This window comes from Budorcas taxicolor, chromosome 2 (assembly GCF_023091745.1).
Source record: "Budorcas taxicolor isolate Tak-1 chromosome 2, Takin1.1, whole genome shotgun sequence".
Classification (NCBI taxonomy): domain Eukaryota; kingdom Metazoa; phylum Chordata; class Mammalia; order Artiodactyla; family Bovidae; genus Budorcas; species Budorcas taxicolor.
The window spans coordinates 66,157,690-66,177,776 of NC_068911.1; the positions used below are offsets into that span (position 1 = coordinate 66,157,690).

The 20,087-nt window shown below is 40.5% G+C and overlaps 1 protein-coding gene and 1 non-coding gene across 2 annotated transcripts in view; one reads left to right on the plus strand and one right to left on the minus strand.

Moving 5' to 3' along the window:
• The first annotated feature begins 845 nt into the window (after nucleotides 1-845).
• Nucleotides 846-20,087, plus strand: part of CHN1 (chimerin 1) — a 208,006-nt gene continuing 188,764 nt past the window's right edge. The window contains exon 1 of the mRNA XM_052662504.1: nucleotides 846-959. Coding sequence (XP_052518464.1) covers nucleotides 941-959 — 19 coding nt within the window. The 5' untranslated portion in view covers nucleotides 846-940. The remainder of the gene's footprint in view (nucleotides 960-20,087) is intronic.
• On the minus strand, nucleotides 12,045-12,127 carry TRNAC-ACA (transfer RNA cysteine (anticodon ACA)). The gene has a single exon. It is a non-coding gene; the product is annotated as a tRNA-Cys (tRNA).

Here is a 20,087-nt window from a genome sequence, read left to right on the forward strand (position 1 = left end):
GGCTCCTAAATCCAAATGGAGGGGAAAGCAACATTTAGTGCCACTGTTTGACTCCAGGCTCCTTTCCCGGGTCCTGCAGCTTCAGGTCAAGGGCTCCAGACTCTGTTAACCCCGGAGGCGCCAGGGGAAAGGAATCTTCTCACACGAACCCGATCCCCAGATGACCCTGGCTGGCTCCTTGTATTCATGGAGCATCCTTCAGGGACTTCTTTCGAGTAACAGCTCCTTTCTGCGTCTCCACAAATCCCATTCAAGGAAAAACCTGGGATTTCAGCTAAAACCCACCCCGCCCCTGCTGCTGCCAGGCTCTGGGAGGCCGCCTCCCGGGGGCAAGCAGCTCGGGCGGCTCCTCGCAGCCCGGGGCAGGAGGGGCGGGCGCCCTAGGCCCCGGCGCGCGCCCGTTGCCATGGGAACGCACGGGGCTCCGCCGCCCAAGGGGAAAGAGGGAGGAGGCGCGCCGGCGGATCCAGTGGGAGACGCTATCGCAAGATGGCGTCTGCGAGGCCGCGGGATGCAGAGTGAGCGCACCCCGCCGGGGGTTCTGCGAGGCTGCTCCTCTCCCCGCCGTCGCCGCCACTGCGGCGCCGCCTCTCCGCCTGCCATTGCGCCGCGGCCAAGCCTCCCCACCTCGTAGGTACCGGCGCCCGCGCGCGCTCCGCTTTTGCACAGATGGCAGCGACAAGTGCCGGCTCGCCGAGGGCTAACGGGTTCCCCCTTGTCAGGGTGCGCTTGACAATAACGCGTGAATAACTTTTTTCTTGCAGCGGCCCCCTGCCTCCCGGCCTGCAGCCTCCCCGCGCCCGCGCCCCCACCACGCCCCTCCGACTCCTTGCTCCCTCCGAGGTGTGAGCGCGTCGGGCCGATGAGGTGATCCGCGGCCAGCCTGGGAGGAGCGCGTGGACCGGCGGGCGGCGGCGAGCAGTTGGCGAGCGCCTTTACAATGGCCCTGACCCTGTTTGGTAAGTGCAGCCCTCTGCCCGCGCCGCCGCAGGTGGGCCGCGCCCCGGGTCTCAGAGGTGGGGCACCTGGGGAAGGGACGCCCCGGGCGGTGTCAGGCGCGGGCTCTGGCAGGGGAGTTGGGGCGCCCGGGGCGCCGGGCTAGCGCCTTCGCGCCTCTCCCATTGTTTCCTCTCCAGGCAGGGCCGATGGGCGTGTGCTCCCCTGGCCAATTCTGGGCAGGGAGGCTCTGAGGTCCCTGTGTGTTTTGTAAACGGAAGGTTCTCTAAGATGCCAAGTTGGGAACGAAGTTAGCTGGCTGTTTCCAAACCTATGTTTCTCAAGTCGGTAAATAAAGATCCTGGAAAGTTTATTTATTTTGACTAAGATGTCTGTGCATCCCAACCTTCCTGCAATTGCCAAATGGGTGTGTTGATTCCTGTTGGATTTGGGGGGAATTTTTTTGGACTCGGTATATTCCGTTGGAAACAAGAATGAGTGGTGAACTTATTTTAATATTTGCTAAAATTGAAAATGTTTGCTCTAATGCGTTTGAGAGCAGATAGAAGGAAGTTGGTATTGAAGATAAGTAATCTCAGGAGTATATCGTTGAACATTTTACTAAAGTAGTAGTGTTTCTGTGATGTAGTTACTGTGACACTATTGTTTCAGCAGTTAATTAAAGGTGTTTTGCTTTTCCCCCTCTCCCAAGAAGTCTGTAATGACAATGGGTTGGAAAGAAGGACCAAAAATACTTTATTTTCTTGTGCAAAAACAGATTGTGTTACATATGTATTTTGCTTTAAGAAAACTCAGTATGTGAAAATTTAGATGATCAAAGTATTCAGTTTTTCAAAAAAGAAAAGTACAATGATATGTACCTGATGGTTACCAGGATAGTAAGTTAATCACAACGTCAAGTTTCCAGTTACGTTTTAACAGTGTCATTTGATCAAGCATGTTACAGGCATCACATGACACAATGCTTTTTGATGTAAATACTTCAGAGTTTATTAATCTGCTGGAATCAAAGAGTTACTTTTATTTTTAAAATTAAATTTAGACCCAGAGAGGTTGTTTAGACTCAGAGGGCTCATGGCCTTTTTGTGGCAAAACAGACTAGAATATAGTTTGCCATCTTCAGTCTAGGACTGTATTTACTTTGTTCAGATACCTATGGTACTAGAAATGACATGTTTTTATTTGATGTTTGTTGGTTGTCCATGAATGCTTTAAAAAATGTTTCTTCTTTCTCTGAAAGGGATAATAAAAATCTCCTGTTTTACAGTATCTTGTATCAAATATGCATTACTTAGTAGAAGTATTTTTTAAGTGTGAACTCTTTTGGTCTAGAGTTAAACTTTAATGAACTCTTTACTCACAGTTGATACTTTCTTTTGAAGAAGCATTTATCTTACACTGTTGTAGCTAGTACATTGCCGTAAAACCTACTGTAGGAAATTCTCTTTTAAACTGTTTTTGACTAAATTCATTTACCTTTCCAAAGAGATAGTCTGCATTTTCATGGTTTGTTTTCAAAGATATAATTTACAAATCAGTGACTTTTAAAAGACTGGCATTCTCAACGAATAAAATGGATAAATTGGGGAGACATGGAGTATATGATGAGGCTCTTTTGAATGAATTCCTAAATTATTAAATCTTTATCTACTGAAGGGGAGGGGGGCGGAGAAAAGGAAAAGCATGGAATTTGACCTCTTGAGGAAGGTGAAAGAAACCACTCCCATCTCTCAGGATGAATAAAGTGTCTTTAAAGTTTTAAAGTCATCTTGTGGGAAAATAGAATTTGGTTTAAAAATCCAGTTTGGTTACAATTTTTAAGTATTTCTCTGTTGTAAAGCAAAGTATATCTCTGTGCAGAGGCTATTTTCTCAGTAATGATAGAGCAACAGTTGATCTCAAGTGTAGTTGCACACCACTCATCATTTTGTTTAAAATGTAGATTCTTTGGTCCAGAGACCCACAGAATCTGCACTTTTGGAGGAACTCCCTTGTGATTCTTACACGTTAAAGTTTGAGAACTGTTATATTAATGATAAATAGATTGGCTCAGACTTGCTCAGTTCAAAATAGTTCTTTGAATATGCTAAGAGCGGTCTCCAAGGGTTAGAAGAAATTGATTTTATTTTAGACATTACTACTTTTTAATTAATTGGCCTTGGAAGTGCCTCATATCTCTTCTTAATAACCAACTTAGAACTGAGGAACAATGAAATAAAGTTCTATGAGATGGTGAAGAGAAGGTAGGAACAAATCATCACGGTCAGAATTCCATAGAGTTTCTTCCTAAGCTTCCTGGAAGTAACCCCTGCCAGGACACTGTGTTGTGTATATTGGGTGTGTTAGTTGGTTAAGCAGTTAAGGCTGGTTGGGCTACTGTAGTAAAATGGCAACAAAACCTGGGTGGCTTCCTCAACAGCCATTTGTTTCTCACAGTGTTGGAAGCTGGGAAGTCTGAGACCACGGTGTCATTTGGTTTACTTCCTCATAAGGGCCCCCTTTCTGGCTTGCAGATATCCATCTTCTTGCTGTGTCCTCACATGATGGGGAGAGAGGGAAAGCAGCTTTCTGGTCTCTTCTTATAAGGGCACTAATCCCATCATGAGGACCCCACCTTCCTGACTTCATCTAATCCTAAGTACCTTCCAAAGGTCCATCTCCAAATACCATCACGTTGCAGGTTAGGGCTTCAGCATATGAACTTTTTGGGAGGACACAGTTAAGTGCATAGCAGCCAGCAATAGAGTCTTCATGTTTTTGCTTTATGTTTTACGTTTACATCCAGGTTTTTTTTTTAATAATTGTAAAGAATGTTCTTTTTATAGGAAAAACTTTTAGTGAAAGATTCATTTTTTAAAAAAGGGAGCCTCTAAAATTACCCAATATATTTTTTACATTTATAGACATTTTTTTCACCCACGTGTGTTATAGGAACTTAGTAAAGTACCTGTCAAATTAAGCTGAAGAGTGAAGACTGTCATATATTGTCTTCAATATTAATCACCTTTGCTGCTTAAAAGGACATTTTTAGTGCAAATTTCCTTTTTACTCTAGGATGGAAGAACCAGATCCCAGTCCTTCATGATTTCACAGTCTCATTTGGGAATCGAAAATGAATGCTATTGAAGGTCCAGGAATTAGCAAACATTTTTCTTCATCTCTCATGAACCAGTGATCAGCGTAAATACAAATAATTTTTAAATCCTCAAAACTCTCCAAATATGGTTCATATTCTGGTCACTCACCTTTCCTTCCTGGTTTGACAAACATCTCTAGCAGCGTGCAGGAAACATGGGCCCTGTGTTAGAGCTGACATTCCAGAACTATAGTGTTTGCACCTAGCTACCTAATTCCGTGTGGGCTTTGTTAGAACTTCCCTGGCAGAGAAGTCCATGTTGTCCGACAATTGCTGGGCTAGAGGGAAAGTCTCAGATCATCTAGTTCAGGATTTGGGGGCTGAGGTACCAGCCAGAATATCCTGGTTTGCTGCACTCGTACAGCCCTAGTTGATAGAACTGGGGGAAAAACATCCTGTCAGGTCATCACTTGGCAGGAATTTCTGTCATTTGTAGCTAAATAGAGCTCTGGTTTATAGCCCAGGACAGCTGGTGAGATTGGGAACTCAGTTATAATTCAGCTGTGCTAAGCTAGCCAAACCTGAATAACTCTCTGGGTGGAATTGGCTCTGGCATTGCCCCTGCTCGCCCCACCCCCCTTTTTTCTTCTTACCATGTAGTCACCATCATCACTGCTGTAGATCACTTCTGATATTTAGGATTTCTCTGTACTTTCTTACATTCTTTCCTCAGTTTGTCCTACCCCCATGGAAGCCCTTTATTATGCTGCTTTATTTGGCATCGTTCACTATCCTGACAACACCTGTCTGTGGGTATCTTTTCAGAGAGACTTTGGAGCAGTTAAATAGGGATGGAGTATTCTTTGTGATACAGTTAGGAAATTTTCTGACTTCCACGGCTGTCCTGGCAGACAACTGCACACTTTCAGTATGATTTATTTGACCAGAAGCTCATTTTATAGGACACGTCCACTTGAGTATACTCTCTGTTGCCATTTTAATTTTTCAGATATTCTCATCAAAGAGTATGAGAAGCAGCAGGGTGGTCTGATGTTGAAAGCCCAGCTACTTTTCTTAGAATCTGTCATCTTTTTAACTGTCATTAAAATCACCGTCCTTATTTAAATGCTTGTCCATAGTCTTTCTTTTACTGGTGTCAGAAGGCTAAAGTCTCAGCTTGAAATGTTTTCTTTTAATGTTTGGAGACTTGGTACCATGTAAGAGAGATAAAATAATTATAGTTGTTAAACTCTGATAGTCACCATCTGTGTACAGTGTAAGAGGAATATTGGTGGATGCCATCTTGAGTCACATCTGTCCCTGAAATAACCATCCTGTAAGCATTCTAATCTTAGAAGATAGTGATAAGTGTAATGACAAATTTTTAATGTATTTATTAAGAGTTTTAGTTTCTTTTAGATCAGTATTTCTCAACTTTTTTTTAAAGTCACCTTCTGTAAGAAGTCTTTCACACAGTTTTTTGTAATTGATCTCTCTGTGAAACTTTAATACCAAGATTCTGTTTATGGACTATGTGTATATTTGCTCTATGTGTAAAGAGAGTAATTTTTCTTCGACCTCTGGAAGCCAAGTTTTGCTCCCTTGAGGGCAGTCTTACCCCCACTGAGAATACATGTTTGAGACTAATCTAAAGCAATCATAAGAGAATTAGAAAAATATTGTTTTATATGTCACATCATTCTGAAGGAGTGACATAGATATAATAAGTTTTGCATTCTTTCACCAGATTGGTTTAACCTAAGTTTTAACAGTGTGCTTCATCTTGAGAGCAGCCATAACACAGTTCCTTGATTGGTCTGGGGTATGTGTAGCTTTTCCCAAAGTCCGTCCAGTAATAATAATATCCCCTGATCATGGGGAATTGGTGTTTTCTCAGTTTTATAAGATCAGTAACAGTACCTTTAAAACACTTTTTAAAATCTGTAATATATAAAATAAAGGGGCTTCCCCGGTGGCTCAGATGGTAAAGAATCTGCCTGCAGTGCAGGAGACCCAGGTTCCATCCCTGGGTCAGGAAGATGCCCTAGGGAAGGAAATGGCTACCCACTCCAGTATTCTTGCCTGGAGAATTCCATGGACAGAAGATCTTGAAGGCTACAGTTTATAGGGTTGCAAAGAGTTGGACATAACTAAGCAACTTTCACACTCACAATAAACTAAATGAAATCACTGTACTTAATTTTTAACCCAATGCAAGACAGATTCTCAAGCCTGGCCTTACAACCTATTACTGGTCATAAATCATTCTTCCATAGGAAATGATTCCTGCAAACTTTGATTTTTTAATATATTAATATAATCCTGCTGTACTTAAAATAGCAGAGTAGGAAAACTAAGAAAGCAGAACGATGTGACCATATTTTACATTGGAAAATGATTAAAAAAAGAATCATGTCTGACAAAATAAAGTTACAAATATGTATTCCTAATTTAGCTCCTCATACTTAAAAAGAAGGATGAGTACCTTGTGAATATCCTGAAAAGCATTGCTTTGTATAGTCTAAAGGGTGAATTGTATGGTATGTGGATTATATCTCAATGTAAGATTGTGTTAATAAAATTGTGGGAGGGGGATAGGAAATCAGAATGAATGGAAGGAAAATTCACTTCAGTTAAACTGTAAAAGCCAGAAAGGACTATTTTTAAAAGAGTGGTTTTATATTCAGGAACCTTTAGAACTGTCCATGTTTTTAGAAAGTCTTTTTTTCCTTTTATTCCCCAAGGAACAAAAAACTGAAAACTGATAGGTTAAAATACCCCTACCTGTTTTGAATGGTTGTTTTAAATTTAGAAAAGCAGGCACTTCTTGAAAAGAGTTACTGCTGGCAGTGAAGCAGTTTGGGGGAGAAGGGGAGATGAGTCAGGCCCGGCCTGCTGCCAGCTAATGGTGGTGTGGGGCCACCTCATTGTGTTACCCAGCTGCTCTGAAAGTGGTTCCTTTCCCTTTGCACTCTGACCTCTTACCTTATATATTTCATGGTGTAAAGCAAACAGAAAAAGGGTGTTGTTTAAGAAATACATTATCTTGCTGGAATAGATAGATCTTTCTGACCACAAACTTGACATTTCGAAAACAGAATGGATCCTCTTCTTTAAACTGCTAAACTTGCCTGATTTTCCCATTTCTGCGATTAGCACATAGCTTCAGCCCTTATTCTTTCTGTCTTGTACCTCTTCTACAGAACTTTGTTTTTCAGGTCCTTAATGGCTGTGACATTACTTTGTCAGAGATGCTTTTTAGGATTTGCAATTGCTTGTACTAGGTGGGAAAGACGGCAGATAGGTAGCTGTGCATTTAAGGGATATGTAAATATCTGCCTGACTGAAGTACTTTTCCCTGCAGGCCTTTTATGGTGAATGAATTTTACACCATTATATTAAAATTAAAGCATGATTTTTTTAGTATATTACCTGTTAAGGAATAGCATGCTAAATATAGATGCTTATCATATGCATGGAAGAAAGATTTTAATTTATGGACTGAAGATCTTAAAGTAGTAAGACAAGCAAGCATTTTGACTGAGGGAACTACACTGTAAGAGAAAAGAAAGTGCAGAAGTGTTTGTCTGGAGAGTGGGGCATTACTAAGAGGGACCCATGTTGTAGGTGGTGGTGTGAATAAAAGCTCAGGACATCTGGCATGAGGGAGAAGGAGTGGACGGTAGAGCGGGAAGGAAGCAGAAACAGGAACGTACTCTTTCATAATTTTCCTGAGGAGTAGCTCTGAGGCCTGGGGTGTGTTTTCCTGTTCAGTGATTTGTTTACTCATGTTTGATGAATCGAGAGCCTAATATGTGCCAGGTATTTATTAGTTCCTGTCCTCAAGGAAATTATATTTGCAGTTGAGGGCGCAGAGGAAAATGTATAATGTGCCAGAGGGCTCAGGCTGTGAAGAAAAATGAAGCAGGGTGAAGAGGATGGGGCAAGCTGTGGTGAGGGAAAGCTTCACGGTAGAGGTGGGTTTTGAGCAGAGACTTGAAGGAAATAAGGGAAAGAGTTACATGAAGATGGGGAATCGCCTCATGGAACAGGCTTTAAGGCAGGAATGTGCTTAGCCATTTTGAGAAACAGGAAGAAAGGCAGCGTGGCTGGAGCAGAGTGAGCCAGCCGAAGTGCTGGCAGGTGAGGGCAGAGAGGCATCTGGTGGACGAGGGTTGCTGGGGTCACAGATTATGAGGGCCCTGTCGGTACACCTCAGTGAGGACTTCAGATTTCACTCTGAGTGAAATCAAAAGCCTGTAGTGGATTACTTCCATAGCATGTGGTGTCGAGGAAAAGGTTTAGATTTTGAAGTAAGAGCTGCCTTGAATCCTTTCTCTGCCAAGTGTCAGCTAGATGTCCCAGTCTCATTTTCCGTATATCTCAACAGAAGCTATTAGTTTCCTGCAGAAATAAATGAGATCATGTATCTAAGATTCTTAATACAGTCATTGACGATACGTAGTAGCTAATTTTGTCACTTACTGTAAATACTAGCAAAGATCGAAGATATCAGCAGAGTCCATTTGTTTATTTCACAAGTCTGTCAACCCACTTGAAAAAGTGGTTCTGCAGTATTTCTGCTTGTGTGTGTGGGTAAATACTTGCCACAGGCCACTGTAGACTTTGTCTGAGAATGCTTGAGACCTGGTTCAGTGAGGTATGGTGATGACCAGATAGGCTTCTGATAGTGCTGGATGCTTGGTGCTTTCTAGTGTGCTCTGAAAATGTAACAAAAACAAAAACAACCCTGGCCAACAGGCAATGCTTACTTCTCCTTTGGGAGGTCATCCAGAATATAATCAGATCTAGCCTCAGTCCTCATGGCACTTAAAGGTATCAAGGAGTGTAAGCTCAATGGCTGGCACATAGTAGGTGCTCAGTCCAAATTTATTGAGTGACTAAATGAATGCAGAACAAACATTTAATCATGGACTGTTACTCTATATACTTACCTGTGAACAACCTTGTGTGCACGCACAGTCATGTCTGACTCTTTGCAGCCCCATGGACTGTGGCTCACTGGGCTCCTCTTGTCCATGGGATTCTTCAGGCAAGAATACTAGGGCAGAGTTGCCATTTCTTCCTCCAGTGATCTTCCTGACCCAGGGATTGAACCCATGTCTCTTGTGTCTCCTGCATTGGCAGGTGGATTCTTTACCACTGAGCCACTCAAGAGCCTTGACTCAGTTTAAGCGTTTCTGTTTTTTCCTCCTTTATTATTTTGGGTTATTCATATTATATTAGAGTCCATAACTGGAAACTCAGACCTGCTTTTTAGAAATTTATTCAGTTCAGTCGCGTCCGACTCTTTGTGACCCCATGAACTGCAGCACGCCAGGCCTCCCTGTCCATCACCAACTCCCAGAGTTTACCCAAACTCATGTCCATTTGTTTCTCTACCTGAAATCCTCCAGTGAGCCGTCATCACCATTAAGTCCAAATTCCCTACCTGTTTGGTTTTGTCTCTCATCACCTCCTCAGAGGTTGTGTTTCAGGCATACTGCACAACTTGGATGTTTCCAGAAGGGATTGTACCCAGTGTGGCTGTGGCATCATTTTACAAGCCTTTCTTTGTCTTAACTCCCTTCTACACATCTTGCAAAACTCACCTTGAATAATCATCTCTTTTAAGAGGTCTTTATGAGTTAGTAACGGCTTACCTGGTGGCTCAGATGGTAAAGAAACTGCCTGCAATGCAGGAGACTGGGGTTTGATTCCTGGACTGGGAAGATTCCCCCTGGGAAGTTCCTACCCACTGGGAAGATTCCCCCTGAAGAAGGGAATGGCTACCTACTCCAGTATTCTTGCTTGGAGAGTTCCATGGACAGAAGAGCCTGGTGGGCCACATTCCATGGGGTCACAAAGAGTCAGACACGACTGAGTGATCATCACAGCACCTTTTCTGCACAGGAAGTGCTGTATGCCTGTCTGCCGTGGCACTTATGTGGTGATATAATGGTTAGTTTGTATTCCCCTGTATAACTCATTAGATGAAGTTCTCTAATGGGAAAGCTGTGGATTTCTCCTGTCTTTAACAACCGCTACATGGTTGAGGGCTTCCCCCGTGGCTCAGTAAAGAATCCACCTGCAATGCAGGAGACCCCAGTTCGATTCCTGGATTGGGAATATCCACTGGAGAAAGGATAGGCTACCCACTCCAGTATTGTTGGGCTTCCCTTGTGGCTCAGTTGGTAAAGAATTTGCCAGCAATGTGGGAGACCTGGGTTTGATCACTGGGATGGGAAGATCCCGTGGAGAAGGGAAAGGCTACCCACTCCAGTGTTCTGGCCTGGAGAATTCCGTGGACTGTATAGTCCATGGGGTCACAAAGAGTTGGACGCGACTGAGCAATTTTCACTTTCACTTTCACCATGGTTGGTGTGTACTGACTACTTAATAGCCCAGCAAGAAATGTTTGAATGCATGTTCAGTGTTACAGTAGTCTACTATATTTCTTATATTTGGAAGTCAATTTTCAGGCCCATATGATATACACCCTCTATTTTTCATAATTTTTTGTTCATTTGTTTTTAAAAATTAAATTGTTATACCATCCCTTGATTCCACACTTTTATTATGGAATCCCCAACTGAAAGCTCACAAAGGCTTGAATAAAATGGAAATCTCTCTAGGAGCAGATTCTTTGAGGTCTAGCTATAGTAGTACTAACCACCAGCAGATGTTTCTAAATTATTTGGTGTAATTAGATAACAAATTCTACTTCATTAAACTATTGTTCATTTTCATTTCAATAGTACAGAAGAACTGCACATAATTTAGCTTGGTTTGTTCATGTTTTACCCTCACAGTAGGAAACATAATCAAATTGAATTGGAATTGGAATTCAGTATGAAAATGGCTAACAACCTTTTAGAAGTCTGAAGATAAAAATAGTATTATCTTTTTCTCATAATCATAAATTTGTGTGCTACAGGAACATTCCTATTAGTTTTGGTGTGTTTATTAGAGCAGATAAAAACAACAGTTTCAGCATTCATATTTTTAAGAGGAAAGATTTAAAAGAAAACTTTTGTTTATTACTTATTAATACCTCTCATTGTTCAAGAAAGAATTTGAGGTGGTTTCCAAAATAAAACAATGCAAGGGGATTGAAAATACTAAGGGTGGGAATTCCTTTTTCTCTTGTCTTGTATCAGTTTCTTCCTCTCCCCTGAATCCTGGGTGGTTTCCTCCTGACGACAGCCGTGCTTTCCTGTTCCGTGTGAGAAAGCCTTTCCTTGACGTTGGAACCCTCACATTGCAAGCAGTCCTGAGTTTTTAGAGGCCCTCTTCTTGCTAGAGATCTACTGAAACGGCATTTGATGTGCCCCACCTCTTCTTTCTGCACAACTTTCTTTCACTCTCCTCTATACCCTGTCTTCCCAGCCACTGTATTTTATCCTAATTGATCATAAAGCATTTGTGAATGTCATTCATTCTCTAGTGAAAACAGATTGACAGCTGTGAAAGGAAAAACTGTTCTGACACTTAAAACAACAAGGAAGACTTTCATCAAGACTATTGCAGTGGGTGTCAAGATTATGACAATAGGCAAGAGAGATGAGGCTTAACTCTGAATATGAGAACAACTGGGGTTTTATAAGTCAAGGGGCAGGTTGGTGGGGGGTGATCAGTGGATGGAAAATTACTAAGAGGAAACAAGGGTAGGGGGAGTTCCTGTTAAACTGACCTAACAGGATTCTTGCTGAGGGCAGGCCAGGTGGTCAGATACCGAGTTAGGGGCAAGGAATTTGATTAAGATATCAGGAGGGATTGGATATCAAGGGTGGGGGATTCTTTCCAAAGTGCCTTAGAATTCTTGCTTAAACTGGGCAGTGCAGGCCTGACAAGGGGCCTTAACAAGGGGTGCAGAAAGTGAAAGTGCAGTCGCTCAGTTGTGTTCAGCTCTTTGAGACTCCATGGACTGTAGTCTACCAAGATCCTCTGTCCATGGGATCTTCCAGGCAAGAGTACTGGAGTGGGTTGCCATTTCCTTCTCCAGGTGATCTTCCCGATCCAGGGATCGAACCTGGGTCTCCAGGAGATCTCCTGCATTGTAGGCAGGCGCTTTACCGTCTGAGCCACCAGGGAAGTCTTAGAGGAGCCTAACTAAAGTTTGGTCAAGAGCCTCCTCTCACAACTACCACCTTCCATTCTGCTTCTGTTTGGAAGTGCTTTATCAATTTGTAGCCAGTAAACCATGGCTTCCCCTTAGTCCTCATGTTTGATCTTTGCACTGTTTGCTGTTTTTGATTGCCTCTGTCATCTTTAACTGTTTTTTTCTCATCTTTCAAGCATTGTATTCTCCAGCTGTTCTTTTCTTCTTTCACTGTTCCTCAGCTCTGTCTCGTTTGCTCCCCTGTCACTGCTTTTCAAGGATGGACCTTCGTTTCTCACTTGGGAGTGTCTAGGCTTCCACAGTGCCCGTGGCTGGGTGATTCCCAACTCTCCATCTCCAACTCTGCTCTTCCATGCCCTCCAAATCTCTGTCAGGATTTCCGGTAGTTACATCCAACTCCACACGTTCCCAGCCCCAAACCCTTAGCTTTCGTCTTTCCGTCCTCTCTCCTTTGTCTCTTGTGCACATTAGCTGCTAACTCTCTCAGTTTGATCTTCGCGGTAGCCTCTGATCTATTCCTTTCTCCATATTCAGCTCTCGGTACCACGGTTCATGCTCTCCACCTCCTGCCACCCATTCAAAAGAAATCCCTTCATCTTCTGAACTCTTTATCATTTTATCCATGAATCTCCTGTGACATTTGACAGTAGTTATGTATCTTTATCACATCTTTTCTAGGCTGATGGTTTCTGTAAGGGAAGAGTCATTCTCATTTCTGTACTCCTCACCATGCTCGGCACCTTGCTTCACATGCAGTGGGTACTCAATTTTTTCTGTAACTTCATGATACTTTATAGTAAGCGTATCTCAGAATCTCTCATATATTTTTGTTATCTGATGGTCTTATTTTCAGTCTTTAAAGGGAGAAATATTTGTATTTCTGCAGTACTGATTATGATTGTTTGCTTTTGTTAGCGTGACTTTTCCCAGAAGTTTTTGGTGAAATTCTGGTCAAATTTATACTGCTTTATAGTCTGTAAAAATCATCTTAATCCTGGAGAAGGGGCACTAAGCAGTAGTTTCTGCAAACACAAGGCTGGTTAATCCAGGTTGACTTGCTGGTCCTTGTACTGTGTGCATATTCACCTGAAAACAGAAATGTCCTTGTGGAGAGACCATTTTCAAGTAAGAGAAATGATGAGTTCTCCTGGTTTCATTTGTGTTCTCTGCTCTTTGAGACTTTCTCAAGCCATTAGCAAGGAGATGGTGAAGAGCCCTACTTTGTTCGGGTTCCTTTTCAGTCCTTGGTGCATTAGCCAAGTTCATAGGATGTTTGCATATTGGTCTGCCATTTAAAAGCTGGCTTATTAAGTGTTTCTAAAGTTGCTGAATAGAAGTCACTAAGCAGTTGACCCAAAAGCTCATGCTACTGATTGTTTTTCAGAATGTGCCAAAACCCAGAAAAGTGAAGTCAGTAGTTTATAGGAGATTTTATGTATTGACAATAATACTTCATTTAATACTTCATTGACAATAATACTTCATTTAGTTGTGAAATTTGTTTATGAAATTGATTTTGCCACTCTTATCAGTTGTTTTTGGTGATCCTTCTCAGATAAATCTTCAGATAACATTTGTTAATGTTCTCAGATTTTAGAAGTGCTCATTATATATGTATGCAAAATATATGTTAAAGATGAGAGCCATAAAAGAAAAATTCATGCGTTTTTTTGACTCATAATGTTTAAAAGTGAACCAGAGACTTTTAAGTTCTGTAATCTGAATAATAAGTGATTCTCAGCTTGTCAGTTCACTCTTTCAGTTGAACTTAAAAGGATAAAGAACAAGAAAAAAGAACAAGATGGATTAATAATACGGGAATAAAAAGAAAGGAAGAAACAGAGGTTGCTGTACAGTGGGGAGACTTAGCAAATCCTTAAGAGGCAGAGGCTTGTCATCTCGAATTTTCCAGACAGACGGCTCTGTAGTTCTCTGGAGAGACGAGCCTTTCTTGCGCCGCTCTCTGCCCCCACCTGCTGTTCTTCGGTTTCTCCAGACGGGGGAGCTCCTGCTCTCTTTTCGCCTCAGTCTTTCACACAGCTTGGGGAAAGGTGAGAGGAAGGACCAGTGTCTGCCCCTGTGAGACTTCTTCAGCTCCAGGTGCCTTTTGACTTCACTCCTCTAATCAAAACTTTTCTCCTTTCATCTTGTTCAAGTATCATAATTGACCTGAGGGAAAACAGAGACATTTGAAAACTTAAAAATGATTTTTTGAAGTAATTTTCACATCATCAGAAGTTAGTACTAAGTCTCTACAGAAAATATGCAGTGTTTTCAGGTCCTATAATAAGCTATTTTCAGTTAACTGAAGAAGAAGGAACATTATTGTATGATACATGTATTCAGTTCAGTTCAGTCGCTCAGTCGTGTCCAACTCTTTGCGACCCCATGAATCGCAGCACGCCAGGCCTCCCTGTCCATCACCAACTCCTGGAGTTCACTCAGACTCACGTCCATCGAGTCAGTGATGCCATCCAGCCATCTCGTCCTCTGTCGTCCCCTTCTCCTCCTGCCCCCAATCCCTCCCAGCATCAGGGTCTTTTCCAGTGAGTCAGCTCTTCGCAGGAGGTGGCCCAAGTATTGATATGTGTACTAGTGTTGGATAACTTGCAAAAGATCTGTCCCAAGTAGTTTTTTTTTTTTATTAGTAAGGTTACATTTTAAATAAATGGGTACTTTCTTTTTCCAACAAGAAATGAGAGTGCTTTTACAATGCAAACTACAGCTTTTCTTTTCCTTTTAAAAAGTTTTTGAAAAAAATTTTTTTTGGGGGGGTGACTTTTTTCAATTCTTAAAAAATTTTTTTAATTGGAAAATTGCTTTACATCGTTTCTGCCATACAACAATGCAAACCAGTCATAATTATATATATTCCCTCTCCTAAGCCTCCCTCCCCTCCCCCCATCGCACCCCTCTGGGCCATCACAGAGCTCCAGACTGGGCTCCCTGTGTTATATAGCAACTTCCTACTAACTGTTTTACACGTGATAGTTATATATTTGATCATGCTGTATAGCATGTGAGATCTTATTTCCTCACCCAGGGGTAGAACTCATGCCCCCTGCATTGGAAGAGGAGTCAACCATTGGCCTGTTAGGGAAGCCCCAAGCTACTACTCTGATGAAATAAAATTTTAAACTATTTTTATTTTATATTGAAGTATAGTTGATTTGTGTTCTAGGTGTACAGCAAAGTGACTTACATATACATGCACATGTATTTATTTTTTTTCAAATTCTTACCTGTTTTTCAAATTCTTTTCCCCAGTTTTGTGTGTGCTCGGTTGTGTCTGACTCTTTGTGAGCCCGTGGACGATAGCTGTCCAGGCTCCGCTGTCCATGGGATTTTCCAGGCAAGAATACTGGAGTGGGTTGCCATTTGCTACTCTAGGAGGATCTTCCCGACCAAGGGATCAGACCCACGTCTCTTGCATCTCCTGTATTGGCAAGTGGATTCTTTTCCACTGTACCACCTGGGAAGCCCCATGTTGTAAATTGTCATTCATAAAACTCTAATAAGAAAGAGTTTTGGTGGGTATAAAACTCTTAATTGTAGTGGGCCAAAGAAAATATATTTTGGGGTTGGTGGTGAGGCAACTCTAGGCCACTATGTAAGTTTACGGTGTTAATATTTCATCTTTAATGTATGGAAAAAACTATAGTTTCTAAGTCTAAAAATAATCATATGAACATGACTCTGGGGCATTTTCCTTCACATTAGTCTTTTGGGTTTTTTTTCCCCATGTACTTTGTACCTTAACTTCAGATTATGCTTGTAAACTTCTGCATATGAGAGAGAGAGACACAGACAGACAGACAGACACACACACACACACACACTGAATCTATGGATGTATTTATTTATTCCTGAGAGAGAGACACACACACTCTCTGAATCTATGGATGTATTTATTTATTCCCGAGAGAGAGACACACACACACACACACACACTCTCTCTGAATCTGTGGATGTATGTATTTATTCCCGAGAGAGAAAGACACACACACACACACAGAATCTATGGTTATATTGTTATATTTATTTATTCCCCTAAACACACACACACTCAGAATCTATGGGTGTATTTATTTATTCCCCTAAACACACACACACACACACACACACACACACACACACACACACACACACACACAGAGAATCTATGGGTGTATTTATTTATTCCCCTAAACATACACACACAGAATCTATGGGTGTATTTATTTATTCCCCTAAACACACACACACACACACACACACACACACACACACACAGAATCTATGGGTGTATTTATTTATTCCCCTAAACACACACACACACACACACACACACACACACACAGAATCTATGGGTGTATTTATTTATTCCCCTAAACACACACACACAGAATCTATGGGTGTTTTTATTTATTCCCCTAAACACACACACACATACACACACACAGAGTCTATGGGTGTATTTATTTATTCCCCTAAACACACACACACACACACACACACACACACACACAATCTATGGGTGTATTCATTTATTCCCCTAAACTTTAGAATTCTTGTTAACTTTCTTGATATTTTTATGAACAACAAAGAGCCTCTGTTTTGCAAGGTACTATCCTAAAACTTTGTTTACTACATTACAAAATTAGAATTATTCTAACTTCTCCACTGACTAAATGCTTTTAAAATTCCTTTGGTATGTAAAATTCTCAAGCTTCATTATTGCATAATATATTAATATCTTTCCAGCCTAACTCCTGAGGATGCTAAGATCCAATGTAATGGTTTGGCTATAAATAACTCCAGGTGCTTTAGAAGAAAGATCTTTAACATCAAATTCACAAATGTACTTCATTACAATTACTGGTATTTGGACCCTGGAAAATTAGCCTTTAGCAAATACTTTGACTTAAAGTAACATTTTGAATATTGAGAACATTTTTAATATTGAATTTTAGTATTGAATATTTAGAATGATTTGCTTCTGTAGCTGTACTGATGAATGAGTGAGAATATTTCTTAAGGAGTCCACAAGATGGTGCTTGCCAACCTGTTTCCATAGTTTTTTCTTAAGTTAAAGAAATTTGGCAGCAATTTAAGAAGGAACATCTAAATATTTATGTATTTTGAGTGCTGAAGTTCAGATTTCCAGAAAGCTTGACTCCTTAAAATTGATAAACCTCAATTTAAGATTTTCCAAAATGCTCATTTCTAATATAGGAACTCTAAGAGTTTTTGCTGCAGGGTTTAAGGTTCTTTTGAAAACACCCTAGGATCTGTATAATACAAAGGGCTGCCTCCATTCACTCCATTTGCCTGTATTTTTATTCACGCTTTAAAAAAAAGTACTTGATTCGTTAGTATGTGATTTATGACACAGCTAGTGTGTATGCAGAGTTTCTAGATGTCTTTAACTCTTTATCTGTAAGGACCTGGCTGGCCATTAGTAATCATTCTAGAATAATTATTCTGTTTTCTGTTTAAAAACAGGAAAGTTGTAATTGGAATATAGTTTAGAATTTCTACTGATAAGTGAGATATAGTAAGTGGAGCAATGAAGAGCAAGAGGAATGCACCCAGTCGTAATATGTATTGCAGTCGACTTCATTTTTACTCCTGTGCCTTTTGTATGTTCTGTTTTACATCCTTACTGTTTACATTAATGTTGTTAGGGAAGGGATATTGAAATTATGTTGATGTTGGTATGGCAAGTTTTATATTTATTGTTTTGTGAAATCGTGTGCATAATTTCAATGAAAAGAGCTATATTTATAAAAGACTGAGACAAGAAAGTATATCCAGTGAAATTTAGAGCAAATTAGGTTTAGGTCTTATAGCAGTCCACCGGTCTGATTTTTCTTAGCCTCATCATAGAAGTAGTCAGTAGAATCAAGAGAGTCAAAGGCATATCATGAAATAAAAACAGTAAAAGGATTTTCTGTTGAAAATTGTCAAACTTGGAAAATCTTAATTGAAGCTTTTCATCAGATATTTTAGATGGTTAGGAAGCTAGTCATTTTTTACCATCCAGATGAAGGTTTTTGAGGAAAGAGTCTGTTTTATATAGAGAAAGAATCGCTAAGGATTTTTTAAAAACAATTATCATACGTACCGGCTGCTAAGCTTGCATGATGAGTGTGTGCCGTGGGTAGGCTGCACGTTGCTGGGTAGGCTGCACGTTCCTTTGTCAGCTTGCCCTTTCCTGTATCAAGGCTTTGGTATTTGGTTTCAGGTTGCCATCATTTACATCACACTGTTTTGCACAGGATCTCCTTTAAAAATGATTATATAACACCATCTCTTTAAAGTCCAGTAATTTTCATTGAAGTTATGTAAACATTGAATTTAAGCTAAATTAGTTTAAGCTGAGGAACTTCCTGAGACACATCGGTCAGAGAAGTGTAATATGGGAACGGATATAAGAGATGTACACACAGCACTCAGGGCTGATTCATCTATTGGCATGTTTGAATCCTGCGATCTTAAGATTTTATTTTTAAAGTGCTCTGATTGTTTTTTTCATTGATGAAATGAAGATGTGATTTCATGTGTGCCTATTTCCAGTTCTTTTTCCTAGAATTGAATTCTAAAGTACCTCTGAAAATGGAAAAAAAAAATCAAGCAATAAAAAATTTCTCTTTTACTGTCTTTAAATTCATAGTCCATATTTGAGACCAAGTGAAAAGTAGTTCAAATTGAAATGTGTTCTCTGTGGGTCTTTCCCATCACATCTTTAGGAATTGGAGACGTGGATGTAATTGTCAAGGAAAGCATCTGTCTTTTCAGTTGGTTGACTGATTTGTTTTTTGTTTTGTTTTTTTCTGAATGCATGAATTCTAAAGCTTTATTCCAGATTTAGATATATTTTATTCATTTCTTCTTCCAATCTCTAACAGCGGCCTGTTTAAGTTTGAGATTTTTGGCCCTGAGATTTTTCTGGCCCGTGACAGACACTGTTTCAGATAATTATTGCACCCTCTTATCCAGTTCTACTTGGTTAGTAGAACTACTGACGTTATACTAATAGCAGTGAAACTATAAGGAGCCATATTTATTCCTTAAGGATTTTTTTTCCATTTTAAAGTGTCATATAATACATACATATCTAATATATGTACACACAGAAAAATATACAATAATGAGCACATCTAAGTAAAATACACAAATAAAATAGTAACAGATGGATGTCATAAGCTTGATGAATTATTACAAAATGAACATACTCATGTGACGACTACTTGGGTCAGGAAATACAGCATTGTCAACATCCCAGATAGTCTCCTTTGGAACCCTTCCCCCTCTGGCCCCTCTTGTCTCTCCAAAGTTTATCACTGTTCTAATGACTAACACTATAAATTTAATTTTGCCTTGTTTAGATAGCATTTTTTCTTTGTGGTAGTGATGATGAAATGCTCTTTACACCGAAGTCTTTAGAGTCCAGTTCAACCAGGTAAAATGCTTTTGAATCTCATAGATGGGGAAGGAATTGTATATGTGGAGAAACACTGTATTTTAAAAATATATTTTAAATTATAAAATTGTAAAAGTGAACATGGTATTTCCTGGTATGTAACTGTCCATTTTAGATTACTGAAAGACGTTAATGACAGGTGAAGGCGGTGCTATTGCCTACAGAAGAAGGGACCTGCAGCAACACAACCTCACCTGGTGCTTTTCACACTTGGAACCAAAAGCAGGGGACAAATGGGTGGGGTTAGGGGTTGCTGAGGAATGTTTGTGAGTCATAATCTGATACAACCATAAGCATGGCATTTCTTTGAACTAAATGTTGTCTCTTAAAAATTAGTATGAATTTTGACATTTTGACTTTTAATGTTATTTCATATCATCAGTACACGTTATTATTGTTTTCCTTAGTTAATTTGTTGTTGTTCAGTCACTTAGTTGTGTCCGATTCTTTGTGACCCCATGGACTGC